The sequence below is a fragment of the Hyperoodon ampullatus genome, assembly GCF_949752795.1.
Source record: "Hyperoodon ampullatus genome assembly, chromosome: 1".
Classification (NCBI taxonomy): Eukaryota; Metazoa; Chordata; class Mammalia; order Artiodactyla; family Ziphiidae; genus Hyperoodon; species Hyperoodon ampullatus.
This window is the reverse complement of record NC_136914.1, coordinates 128,872,348-128,885,987: the sequence shown is the minus strand read 5'-3', so window position 1 is coordinate 128,885,987 and position 13,640 is coordinate 128,872,348. Positions and strand designations below refer to the sequence as shown.

Here is a 13,640-nt window from a genome sequence, read left to right as displayed (position 1 = left end):
AAGCGCTGTTAATTTTTTGAACTTCTTTTTCTCTCCATATTTCATTTTGTATAGTTTTGTGTATGTGTGTGGTTTAAGATTCAGTAATCTTTTCTTCTCAAATGTCTGATCTGCCATTAGTCCTGTCCTATATTTTTAATCTCAGACATTGTAGTTTTCATCTTTAGATATTTGATTTTTATATCTTTTCAAACATATGAAATATAGTCATAATAACTTTTAAAGTCTTTTTCTTCTAATTCTAACTTTTGTGTTGATTCTGGATTGGTTTCAGTTAATTTTTCTCCTCATTTCCACTCCCTTTGTGTCCCATTTCTTTGCATGCCTGCTAGTTATTTATTTATTTATTTAGGCAGCAGCACCACCGCGGGTCTTGTGGCATCTTAGTTCCCCTACCAGGGATTGAACCCAGGACCTCGACAGTGAGATGGGAGTCCTAACCATTGGACCGCTGGGGAATTCTCACATGCATGCTAATTTTTGATTGGATGCCAAACATTGTAAATTTTATCTTCTTGGGTGGTGGATATTTTGTATCCCTTGAGCTTTGTTCTGGGGCCACAGTGAAAATAGTTGGAAACAGTTTGGTGTTTTGGGTCTTGATTTTAAGATTTGTTAGGCAGGTCCAGAGCAGTGTTTAGTGTAGGGCTAATTATTCCCCATTACTAAGTCGAGATCCTTCTGAACACTCTACCTAGTGTGCCCTGAATTATGAGGTTTTCCAGTCTGGCTGGTAGAAAACAGGCACCATCCCCAGCCACACTGAGCCTTAGGGCCTGTTTCCTCCTTTCCTTTATGATGACCCTTTCCTGTGCCGTGGCTGGGTCCTCAGATGCATGCCCCGATTAACACTCTGTTGAAGGCTTAGGAGCAACCCTTTGCAGGTATCTGGTGTTTTCCTCTGGACAGCTCTCTCCTCTCGGTACTTTTCCTGTGATCTCCAGCTGCCTTAGATTCTCTGACCTACTTCCTTCAGCCACCGCTTCATGTCTCCTCATTGTCTTGGTGCAACCTTCACTGAATGAGTGCTGGCTATCCACTCGCTTCAGGTGATGTCCCCAGAAGTGAATGTATTGGTTAATTGATGATCTGTCTGGCATCCTGAGATCCACACGTATTAAACAATTTATGGAAAATGTTTTAATTTTGAGAGTCAGCTGGAAAATTTCAGCAAGTAAACATTATAGAAAATCTTTGCTTTAGTTTATCTAGTTTTTATAATTCAGAAAAGAATTATAGAGAAGACTTCAGGAAGTAGCAGTATACGTATTAGTGATACATTAATCTAGTAACTTCATCCTGTGGTGGATTTAAACATATTTTCTTTATATTTAATGTTTGTAACATTTAATGTGTAGTTCTAGATGAAGTGCAAGAAACTGAGCATTAAATCTTTGGTGAAGAGTGTCTGTCTTTCTGACTTGATGCTCTTACTAAAAATAATTATTAATAGTTTTTAAAAAGTCACTTTTGTAACCCTCTTATTATCTGCTAAAATTCATGCAAAAGCTGATCCAATGAGATTTACCTATCACTATGTTAGTTTTCATTTTCTAGTGGCATAAATTAATCAGAACTCTAGCATAAAGAATATTATGACTTAATAAAGCCATTGTTAGATTAGTATGACATATTTAAAGTATGTTAATTTAGTGGAAAAGAGTGGCATCTATCACAAGTAATCAGAAAGTCAACCTAGGTATATAAGAAGAAAAGTTAAAATAGATATAACAGTATAGCCTGGCAGGGTTATAAGACAAATGTGTGTTTCATCTTAATTTTTATGAAATAAGTGATGAGCAGTCCAAAGTTTTTAGCCATACAAAAATTGATTACCTATGTAAAACTTACATTTGTGGGACTAATTTTTTTTACCAGTGTTTCAATGAAATTACCGTTCAGCTGCTTGTTTCTGTTTTACTTTAAAATGAGCTAGTGATTTGTTACGAGATAAATTCTTCCAGCATAGCAAAATTTTACAAGTCCAGTCTCTTGAGACATAGCAAAATAAACATCAGTATAATTGAGCACGAGTACAAAAATACAAATTTCTGAGTTTTCCTTACTTTTAAATGATATTAAGCTTTTAAAAGTTTAAAATGTCACTTAGTTTAAAATGTCAACAATTACAGTAAAAAAAAAAATTAATGTTCCAAGATACCAAAGGTATTTTAATAAAGAGGAATGGTTCATTTGGATTTTTTTCAAAAGATCAATAATGTAATTTATATTTATACATAACGCATACCTTTTTTCTCTCTTATTTTTGTAGGTTCTGCTGGAGACTTACATTTGGCCTCAATGTGAAATTAAAGTAGGAAATCACATCTACATGTATGTTGCTATCAGGATGTTGATTCATTGATCATGCCTGAAGAGGGAAATTCAGTTCTAGATGGCTGACTGCCAGCAAAAATAAATGCTTACCCTAGATGTCAAGCATCTCTCCTTTTTACTGGAGTGAAAATCCCCTCCAGATACCAACAGAACATCACTGCAGAAAATGCTCCGCGTTTTAAGGATGTCAGCAACCTAAATTCATGCGCCCTATCTGTACAGTTGTTGTGGATGGTTTACCATCTGAAAGCTCCTCAAGCTCTTATCCAGGCCCTGTATCTGTCTCTGAAATGTCTCTGCTTCATGCTTTGGGTCCAGTGCAGACCTGGCTGGGACAAGAGCTAGAGAAATGTGGCATTGATGCCATGATTTATACTCGATACGTCCTCAGTCTTCTGCTGCATGACAGCTATGACTACGACCTGCAGGAACAGGTATTTACATATTGTAAATGTTTTGTGAAAATTTATGATTGTGTCTACATTTTCCTTCAAAGAGCACTTTCGTATTCTAGCACAAGTTAGATGGCTGGGGTCCACAAACTTTTAAGCTGTCAGTGAATATAGATGAGCCGCGTTACCAAGCACACTGTTTGGTTCAGTCATTTTCTCTGACATTTTCTTGATGTTGATTGCATTCTGGCACAGACTCTGGATCTTGTCACAGATGGTAATAGTTTGATGACCCGCTGCCTTTGAGTTAGCACTGCTCCAGAATGTTGGTTTCTACTGTTTAGGAAAATCACACATTGTGATTAGACGTTTTAATCGTTGGGTCTGTTATACTTCTTAACATTCCAAAGTTTAATATTTCATTTTATCTCCAAGAACGATGATAAACTGCTTATTAATCAAAGCGTGTGTTTTGAATCAGTAGACTTAAAATTTTGGTAAAGCATATAACCTTAAAGTGGCCAATATACATTTTACTTGACTTAGGTGCTTAAGGTGAAGAAAGAACCAAATCTATGTTCTTGAAAAAAATCTCAATTTCAGTCTCACTCTCCAAGAGAAGCTCCTGAATGTGAGGCTTGCTGAAAGGGAAGCAGAGTCATCAGCACTGAACGAATGAGCTCTGGGTGACTTCTGGGTACAAATGTCATGTAAAAGGGAGTGTTTTGGGAATTCCCTGGCGGTCTAGTGGTCAGCACTCCGCACTTCCATTGCAGGGGGCACAGGTTTGATCCCTGGTTGGGGAACTAAGGTCCCACATGCCTTGTGTCACGGCCAAAAGATAAACAATTTTTTAAAAAGGGAGTGTTTTGTGGGCAGTATTTGTTGTTGTTGTTTTAAACCATTGTTACTAACACTGAAAACAGGAGCAAAGTTTCATTGACGGAAGAATCTGGCTTTGACCTTCCAAACCACAGAGCAGTTTCAGAGTCCTGTACATACAGGGGGTTTCTCATGCCTAACATTCTGTCACATGTCAGTTGTGCAGAGTATTTTCCACTGCTGGTGTTCCCCATCCTTTCTAGCTGGACACAACTACATTTCCCCTGCTTCCAGGTTGCTTACTGCCCTGGCTGGTGATTATTAGGTCAAGTAAGGCTTTGAGAGGGTGGACTTAAAACCTAATAATCAGAAAATGTGTTATTTTGGTGGTCAGTATTTTGCATAAGTTTCATACCAAAGCTCTATTATTTTCCATCATATTTCCAGTAAATATACTTTAAGGGCAAGTAAAATGTTAAATCTACCAATGTAGAAGAATTTTTATTTCCAGAAATGAGGAAGATATTTCTCTTAACTCGAAAATCATGTACTTCAGTTGTAAATATGTACTCGTTGGAAACATCGTTTTTTAGTAGGAGTTTAATAAGACTTCTCTCTTCTTAAAATTGTGTATTAACAGTATCAACACCAATAAATTTAGTAGCACAAAGTATTTATGTGTTAGGTGGTATAGTACATGGAAAAAGGGGTAAAACATAGGCCTGCTATTAAGATTATAGTGCACACTTCCGTGATGAGACCTGTTTGTGAATCCCTCTGGTCTCTGTGTTCGCTGTAGGGCCGGGGCGGGGAGGGGGTCTTGGCAGCTGTCAGCACCCTACTGTGTTGATCCTCCCTGTTCTGGTTCATCTTTAGGACACAGGACGGATAAAGGTTAGTGAAAACAGAGCATGTCTGGAATTACAAGGAGAATCCACAGGGAATTAAAAGGGCCCTAAAATCCTTTTCTGCTCAGCCCTGGCTAGCACAGTGCCAAGTCCCATGCTGATGGGGAAGGTCAAATTGAAAATGACCTTTCATAGGAGATGACCCATAACTTTTCCATGACTCAAGGAGGAGGATGTGCTCACTGTATCCCCCCAGAGAGAGTCAGGGCACAGAGCCGAGGGAAGGGCCTGAGCTGACCTTCTGTGATTCAGACTCCACCTAATAATGGGCATGCTCACCAGCCTGCTGTGGGCGAGCAAGCGTGCCACTCTCCTGATCCCTGGGTCACACTGAGGGTGGGCTCACCCCTCATTTGGAGGCCAGGTGACTCCACTTTTGGGTGTTTGTTTCCTTGCATCTTTTCTCACCCCTCAGTCCTTGAATTAGTCTAACCTTGACTTGAAAATGCCTAGTTTTAACGCCATTGCTTCAACTACTGGCCTTATTTGTCATGTTGAATTCATGGCTTTTCACAGTTTTGGCTAAAAGAAACACACAAAGAGCTCTTGAGTTCTGAGAAACAGATTTTGTACTTGTCTCAGCAGCCCCTGGTGATTGGGTAGGAAGTACAGCTCATCAGGCCCTGGTCTTGCTTGAGGCTGACTAACAAACAGAGTTACATGTAAACCTCTGATTTGGGCAGGTTTGTAAATACAGTTGTGGCATCAGATGTGTACTGCGTAGTTCTGGAGAACAACTGCCTTCTAATACGTAGATATTATAGGTGGGTCATAGTAATTTTGTTTCCACAAATTCTTTTTTTTTTTTCTTTTTTCTGTTTGTCAGGATTACCATACTCTGATAAACGTATGCTTAGGTAAATCAGGAATTCACTATACGTCATTTTTAGATGTAAATATAAACTACTTTTCTAACCCATCCTTCAAGGTCAAGGTCACCTTCCTCTGTGAATCCACTTCTGATAATTCCTGATGAAAACAATGGCTTCTTCTTCCAAACTTGACCATATTTCTACTATAGAGCTCTTAATTATAGTTATTAGAATGTATTATCTTTCCCAGTAGTTTATAAGATGCTTAATGGCGGAAATCATATATTCATCTTAAAATCTTTTTTAAACTTATTATTAATTTTTTTGTGGTATGCGGGCCTCTCACTGTTGTGGCCTCTCCCGTTGCAGAGCGCAGGCTCCGGACGCGCAGGCTCAGCGGCCATGGCTCACGGGCCTAGTCACTCCACGGCATGTGGGATCTTCCTGGACCGGGGCACGAACCCGTGTCCCCTGCATCGGCAGGCAGACTCTCAACCACTGCGCCACCAGGGAAGCCCCTAAACTTATTTTTTGAAATAATTTCAGACATCAGAAGGATTGGAGGAGTATGACAAAGAACTTCAGTCAGCCCCAGTTGCTAACATTTTCCCACTTTTGCTTTATTTCTCTCCTCTCCTCTTTATGCCCGTTTATCCTACATAAATCAGCATATTATTTTATTTATTTATTTATATTTTTTGAGTTTTTGAATTTTATTTTATTTATTTTTTTATACAGCACGTTCTTATTAGTTATCCATTTTATACATATTAGTGTATATATGTCAATCCCAATCTCCGAATTCATCCCACCACCACCCCCCGCCCACCACTTTCCCCCCTTGGTGTCCATACATTTGTTCTCTACATCTGTGTCTCTATTTCTGCCCTGCAAACTGGTTCATCTGTACCATTTTTCTAGGTTCCACATAATGCGTTAATACACGATATTTGTTGTTCTGTTTTTGACTTCACTCTCTGTGACAGTCTCTAGATCCATCCATGTCTCTACAAATAACCCAATTTCGTTCCTTTTTATGGCTGAGTAATATTCTATTGTATATATGTACCACAACTTCTTTATCCATTCATCTGTCGATGGGCATTTAGGTTGCTTCCATGACCTGGCTATTGTAAATAGTGCTGCAGTGAACACTGGGATGCATGTGTCTTTTTGAATTATGGTTTTCTCTGGGCATATGCCCAGTAGTGGGATTGCTGGGTCATATGGTAATTCTATTTTTAGTTTTTTAAGGAACCTCCGTACTGTTCTCCATAGTGGCTGTATCAATTTACACTCCCACCAACAGTGCAAGAGGGTTCCCTTTTCTCCACACCCTCTCCAGCATTTGTTGTTTGTAGATTTTCTGATGATGCCCATTCTGACTGGTGTGAGGTGATACCTCATTGTAGTTTTGATTTGCATTTCTCTAATAATTAGTCATGTTGAGCAGCTTTTCATGTGCTTCTTGGCCATCTGTATGTCTTCTTTGGAGAAATGTCTATTTAGGCCTTCTGCCCATTTTTTCATTGGGTTGTTTGTGTTTTTAATATTGAGCTGCATGAGCTGTTTTTATATTTTGGAGATTAATCCTTTGTCCGTTGATTCATTTGCAAATATTTTCTCCCGTTCTGAGGGTTGTCTTTTCGTTTTGTTTGTAGTTTCCTTTGCTTTGCAAAAGGTTTTAAGTTTCATTAGGTCCCATTTGTTTATTTTTGTTTTTATTTCCATTACTCTAGGAGGTGGATCAAAAAAGATCTTACTGTGATTTATGTCAGAGTGTTCTTCCTATGATTTCCTCTAGGAGTTTTATAGTGTCTGGTCTTACATTTAGGTCTCTAATACAGTTTGAGTTTATTTTTGTGTATGGTGTTAGGAAGTGTTCTAAGTTCATTCTTTTACATGCAGCTGTCCAGTTTTCCCAGCACCACTTATTGAAGAGACTGTCTTTTCTCCACTGTATATCCTTGCCTCCTTTGTCATAGATTAGTTGACCATAGGTGTGTGGGTTTATCTCTGGGCTTTCTAACCTGTTCCATTGATCTATATTTCTGTTTTTGTGCCAGTACCATACTGTCTTGGTTACTGTAGCTTTGTAGTATAGTCTGAAGTCAGGGAGTCTAATTCCTCCAGCTCCATTTTTTTCCCCTCAAGACTGCTTTGGCTATTTGGGGTCTTTTGTGTCTCCATACAAATTTTAAGATTTTTTTGTTCTAGTTCTGTAAAAATGCCAGTGGTAGTTTGATAAGGGTTACATTGAATCTGTAGATTACTTTGGGTCGTATAGTCATTTTCACAATATTGATTCTTCCAACCCAAGAACATGGTATATCTCTCCATCTGTTTGTATCATATTTAATTTCTTTCAGCCGTGTCTTATAGTTTTCTGCATACAGGTCTTTTGTCTCCCTAGGTAGGTTTTTTTTTTTTTTTTTTTGCCGTACACGGGCCTCTCACTGCTGTGGCCTCTCCTGCTGCGGAGCACAGGCTCCAGACGTGCAGGCCCAGCGGCCATGGCCCACGGGCCCAGCCACTCCATGGCACGTGGTATCCTCCCAGCCCGGGACACGAACCCGCGTCCCCCGTATCAGCAGGCGGACTCTCAACCACTGCGCCACCAGGGAAGCCCCCTAGGTAGGTTTATTCCTAGGTGTTTTATTCTTTTTGTTGCAATGGTAAATGGGAGTGTTTCCTTATTTTCTCTTTCAGATTTTTCATCATTAGTATATAGGAATGCAAGAGATCCCTGTGCATTCATTTTGTATCCTGCAGCTTTACCAAATTCATTGATTAGTTCTAGTAGTTTTCTGGTGGCATCTTTAGGATTCTCTATGTATAGCATCACGTCATCTGCAAACAGTGACAGTTTTACTTCTTCTTTTACAATTTGTATTCCTTTTATTTCTTTTTCTTCTCTGATTGCCGTGGCTAGGACTTCCAAAACTATGTTGAATAATAGGGGTGAGAGTGGACATCCTTGTCTTGTTCCTAATCTTAGAGGAAATGCTTTCACTTTTTCACCATTGAGAATGATGTTTGCTGTGGGTTTGTCATATATGGCCTTTATTATGTTGAGGTAGGTTCCCTCTATGCCCACTTTCTGGAGAGTTTTTATCATAAGTGGCTGTTGAATTTTGTCAAAAGCTTTCTCTGCATCTATTGAGATGATCATATGGTTTTTCTTCTTCAATTTGTTAATATGGTGTATCACATTGATTGATTTGCGTATATTGAAGAATCCTTGCATCCCTGGGATAAATCCCACTTGATCATGGTGTATGATCCTTTTAATGTGTTGTTGGATTCTGTTTGCTAGTATTTTGTTGAGGATTTTTGCATCTATATTAATCAGTGATATTGGTCTGTAATTTTCTTTTTTTGTAGTATCTTTGTCTGGTTTTGGTATCAGGGTGATGGTGAGCTCATAGAATGAGTTTGGGAGTGTTCCTTCCTCTGCAGTTTTTGGGAAGAGTTTGAGAAGGATGGGTGTTAGCTCTTCTCTAAATGTTTGATAGAATTCACCTGTGAAGCCATCTGGTCCTGGACTTTTGTTTGTTGGAACATTTTAAGTTACAATTTCAATTTCATTACTTGTGATTGGTCTGTTCATATTTTCTATTTCTTCCTCATTCAGTCTTGGAAGGTTATACCTTTTTACGAATTTGTCCATTTCTTCCAGGTTGTCCAATTTATTGGCATAGAGTTGCTTGTAGTAGTCTCTTAGGATGCTTTGTATTTCTGCGATGTCTGTTGTAACTTCTCCTTTTCCAATTTTATTGTTCTGAGTCCTCTCCCTCTTTTTCTTGATGAGTCTGGCTAATGGTCAATTTTGTTTATCTACTCGAAGAACCAGCTTTTAGTTTTATTGATCTTTGCTATTGTTTTCTTTGTTTCTACTTCATTTATTTCTGCTCTGATCTTTATGATTTCTTTCCTTCTGTTAACTTTGGGTTTTGTTTGTTCTTCTTTCTCTAGTTCCCTTAGGTGTAAGATTAGATTGTTTATTTGAAGTTTTTCTTGTTTCTTGAGGTAGGCTTGTATTGCTATAAACTTCCCTCTTAGAACTGCTTTTGCTGCATCCCATAGGTTTTGGATCATCATGTTTTTATTGTCATTTGTCTCTAGGTATTTTTTGATTTCCTCTTTGATTTCTTCAGTGATCTCTTGGTTATTTAGTAACGTATTGTTTAGCCTCCATGTGTTTGTGTTTTTTACGTTTTTTTCCCTGTAATTGATTTCTGATCTCATAGCGTTGTGGTCAGAAAAGATGGTTAATATGATTTCAATTTTCTTAAATTTACTGAGGCTTCGTTTGTGACCCAGGATGTGATCTGTCCTGGAGAATGTTCCGTGTGTACTTGAGAAGAAAGTGTAATCTGCTGTTTTTGGTTGGAATGTCCTATAAATATCAATTAAATCTATCTGGTCTATTGTGTCATTTAAAGCTTGTGTTTCCTTATTAATTTTCTGTCTGGATGATCTGTCCATTGGTGTAAGTGAGGGGTTAAAGTCCCCCGCTATTATTGTGTTACCGTCGATTTAGTCATTTATAGCTGTTAGCAGTTGCCTTATGTATTGAGGTGCTTCTATGTTGGGTGCGTATATATTTATAATTGTTATATCTTCTTCTTGGATTGATTCCTTGATCATTATGTAGTGTCCTTCCTTGTCTCTTGTAACATTCTTTATTTTAAAGTATTTTATCTGATATGAGTATTGCTCCTCCAACTTTCTTTTGATTTACATTTGCATGGAATATGTTTTTTCATCCCCTCACTTTCAGTCTATATGTGTCCCTAGGTCTGAAGTGGGTCTCTTGTAGACAGCATATATATGGGTCTTGTTTTTGTATCCATTCAGCAAGCCTGTGTCTTCGTTGGAGCATTTAATCCATTCACGTTTAAGGTAATTATCGATATGTATGTGCCTTTTACCATTTCCTTAATTGTTATGGGTTTGTTTTTGTAGGTCCTTTTCTTCTGTTGTGTTTCCCACTTAGAGAAGTTCCTTTAGTATTTGTTGTAGAGCTGGTTTTGTGGTGCTGAATTCTCTTAGCTTTTGCTTGTCTGTAAAGCTTTTGATTTCTCCATCGAATCTGAATGATATCCTTGCCAGGTAGAGTAATCTTGGTTGTAGGTTCTTCCCTTTCATCACTTTAAATATGTCATGCCACTCCCTTCTGGCTTGTAGAGTTGCTGCTGAGAAATCAGCTGTGAACCTTATGGGAGTTCCCTTGTATGTTATTTGTCATTTTTCTCTTGTTGCTTTCAATAATTTTTCTTTGTCTTTAATTTTTCCAATTTGATTACCATGTGTCTCGGCATGTTTCTCCTTGGGTTTATCCTGCCTGGGACTCTCTGTGCTTCCTGGACTTAGGTGGCTATTTCCTTTCCCATGTTAAGGAAGTTTTTGACTATAATCTCTTCAAATATTTTCTCTGGTACTTTCTCTCTCTCTTTTCCTTCTGGGACCCCTGTAATGCGAATGTTGTTGCGTTTTAGGTTGTCCCAGAGGTCTCTAAGGCTGTCTTCATTTCTTTTCATTCTTTTTTCTTCAGTCTGTTCAGCAGTGAATTCCACCATTCTGTCTTCCAGGTCACTTCTCCGTTCTTCTGCTTCAGTTATTCTGCTACTGATTCCTTCTAGTGTATTTTTCATTTCAGTTATTGTATTGTTCATCTCTGTTTGTTTGTTCTTTAATTCCTCTAGGTGTTTGTTCTTTCATTCATCTAGGTCTTTGTTAAACATTTCTTGCATCTTCTCGATATTTGCCTCCATTCTTTTTCCGAGGTCCTGGATCATCTTCACTATCATTAGTCTCAATTCTTTTTCTGGAAAGTTGCCTATCTCCACTTCATTTAGTTGTTTTTCTGGGGTTTTATCTTGTTGCTTCATCTGGTACATAGCCCTCTGCCTTTTCATCTTGTCTGTCTTTCTGTGAATGTCAGCATATTATTTCTTAAGGCTGGATTTTCTCTTAGGCATAGAACAGTTGTAAAATTCTGGAAGTTAACACTGACACATTATTATCTAATCTACTGTCAATGTTCAGTTATTATTAGCTGTCCCATTGATGTCCTCCACTGTAATTGTTTCCCTCATCTAGGGTCCTGCATTGACCTTCGTGGTCACATCTCTTTAATTTCTTTTAATCAGGAATAGTTCCTCATCTTTCCTTTGTGTCTCATGATGTTGACAGTTTTGAAGAGAACAGGGCAGTTATTATTTTGCAGAATATCCCTTATTTGGGTTTGTCTGATGTTTCCTCCTGTTTAGAGTCAGCTTATGATTTATGGGAGTAACGTTGTGTAATGTTACTGAAGCGATGAGTTTCCCTCTTTTTTGTGCATTACGGTAGACAGCACATGACGTCAGTCTGTTTCATTCTTGTTGACGCTGACTTTGGTTCACATGGTGGCAGCCAGGTTTCTGCACCGTAAAGCTGAACACTTCTCTGTGTAGTTTTCAGGTTACCTGTCCAGAGGAGACTTTGAGTTTGCCGTCCATAGATGACTCCCACCTGAATTAATTATTACTTTGATGGTCACAAAATGATGATTTTTTTCCTAACTCGGACATCCCATGTACATTTAGTCATTGACACGTGCTGCAGTGCCTTCATCTTTTTAAAATTAGTCTCCTTGTTTTGTAGAGAACACTGCCGTAGGCCAAGTGCAGTGCCAGCCATTTCCTGCCACATCTTGAAGCTAAGTGGTATTTTCCCTGCTTTTACTCACCTGGAAATATATGTTCGGAGGGGTTAGGTGACATGCCTAAGGCCGGGTAGTTAGTAATGAGTCAGGATTTAAACTCATGTCTGGCAGCCAAATCCCATGCCCATTTGTTATGTCAGAGTTTTGTTTTTGTTGGCTTTCGTATGTAACAAATAATTGTTGAATGAATAACATTAAAACACTCTACTGTAAAGGCAAGTTTTAGAAACTACGTGGAATTGGTTTACTGTTTTTTTTATGCACTGTGGGCTTTAGAGGTGGGGAAAGATTGGTTTGTCTTCTCAGCTCACAGTTGAACTATGAGTTGAGTGCCCATGGAGCAGAAGTGAGCGGCAGACAGCGGTGTGCATTGCTAGGAGGCTCGGAGCATTAGCCTGGCTCCTGCAACTCTTAAAACAGACTGTGGGGCTTCCCTGGTGGCGCAGTGGTTGAGAGTCCGCCTGCCGATGCAGGGGACACGGGTTCGTGCCCCGGTCCGGGAAGATCCCACATGCCGCGGAGCGGCTGGGCCCGTGAGCCATGGCCGCTGAGCCTGCGCGTCCGGAGCCTGTGCTCCGCAACGGGAGAGGCCACAACAGTGAGAGGCCCATGTACCACAAAAAAAAAAACCAAAAAAACAGACTGTGTTACATTATTCCAAAATATTTCATAGTCTTATTAAAAATGGCTGAAAGGAAAGCTATAGTAAAACTGTAATTTAAAGGTGGGAGTTAACTTTTCTTGTCTTGAGGATCATGGTCAACAGCAAGTTCTCCATAACCTGTCATGAGTAGGAAGAATTATTTTAGGAAGGTGGAACTGCCTTTCACTACATCATTCTTATACAACCCCAGGCAGTCTTAGTTTTCCTATATAGCCAATTACATTAAAACCACCATCCAAGAACTTATTAAAACATTTCTTATGTCTTTATATTTTAATGTTCTCAGCGTCATGAAAGCTGTTTGTCTGGAGTCTGTGATTATGACAGAAAACCCAGCTTGGTCTGTCTTAAACAGAAGTAATGGTAAAAAACAAGCCCATGTGCATCATGTACTGCATGTGAGCCTCGAGCTGGAGCGCTCACTTCCAACACACGGCAACTCATTTAACCCTCACAGCCACCCTGCTGTCCCCATTTCATAGGTGGTGGTACTTAGACACAGTGGCTAAGTAACTTGCCCAGCATCACACAGCTAGTAAACATTGGAGCATTTATTGGTTTTAAAGCTTGAAATGTCCATGGGGTAGGTCTGGCCTCAGCGGCAGCTTGAGGGGCCTTCAAAGAATCAGTGCCTCATCTTGAAGTTTGCCTTCTCTGTTGCCATTATTCTCGAGCTTCCCCGCTCCCCTCCTCACTGTAAGCCCAGACTCCCACCCTCATCCGTGCATGACCGGTCCCTGACCCAGCTGCTAGGATGAGGGGACTTTGGTGCCTGGGCTGCAAGCACTTGGAACCATGAGGACTACGAATTGGAGAGGGTGGGCTCCCAAGGAAATCTGGAATGATGAGGGTGCTGACCCATCAAAAAGAAGCGCTCTCTAAATACCTGTGTACAAAGTCACGCTTTCTTATTATAAATTTAAATTTTAGTAAATATTCCCTGATTGTACTACATTCTAAGATTTGGGCCTCAAACAAACCACCTGCTAATGT

The 13,640-nt window shown here is 39.4% G+C and overlaps 1 protein-coding gene and 1 long non-coding RNA gene across 2 annotated transcripts in view; both read left to right on the top strand.

The window, feature by feature from the left end:
- LOC307059120 overlaps nt 1-2,433 on the top strand; it is a 34,135-nt gene extending 31,702 nt beyond the window's left edge. The window contains exon 2 of the long non-coding RNA XR_013811110.1: nt 2,273-2,433. This is a non-coding gene — a long non-coding RNA (uncharacterized lncRNA). The remainder of the gene's footprint in view (nt 1-2,272) is intronic.
- Nucleotides 2,434-2,540: 107 nt separating this feature from the next.
- The window catches only part of KIAA0232, a gene marked incomplete at its 5' end in the record, with an annotated part of 54,240 nt that continues 43,140 nt past the window's right edge, over nt 2,541-13,640 (top strand). Inside the window, one exon of the mRNA XM_079712836.1 lies at nt 2,541-2,771. Coding sequence (XP_079568962.1) covers nt 2,541-2,771 — 231 coding nt within the window. The remainder of the gene's footprint in view (nt 2,772-13,640) is intronic.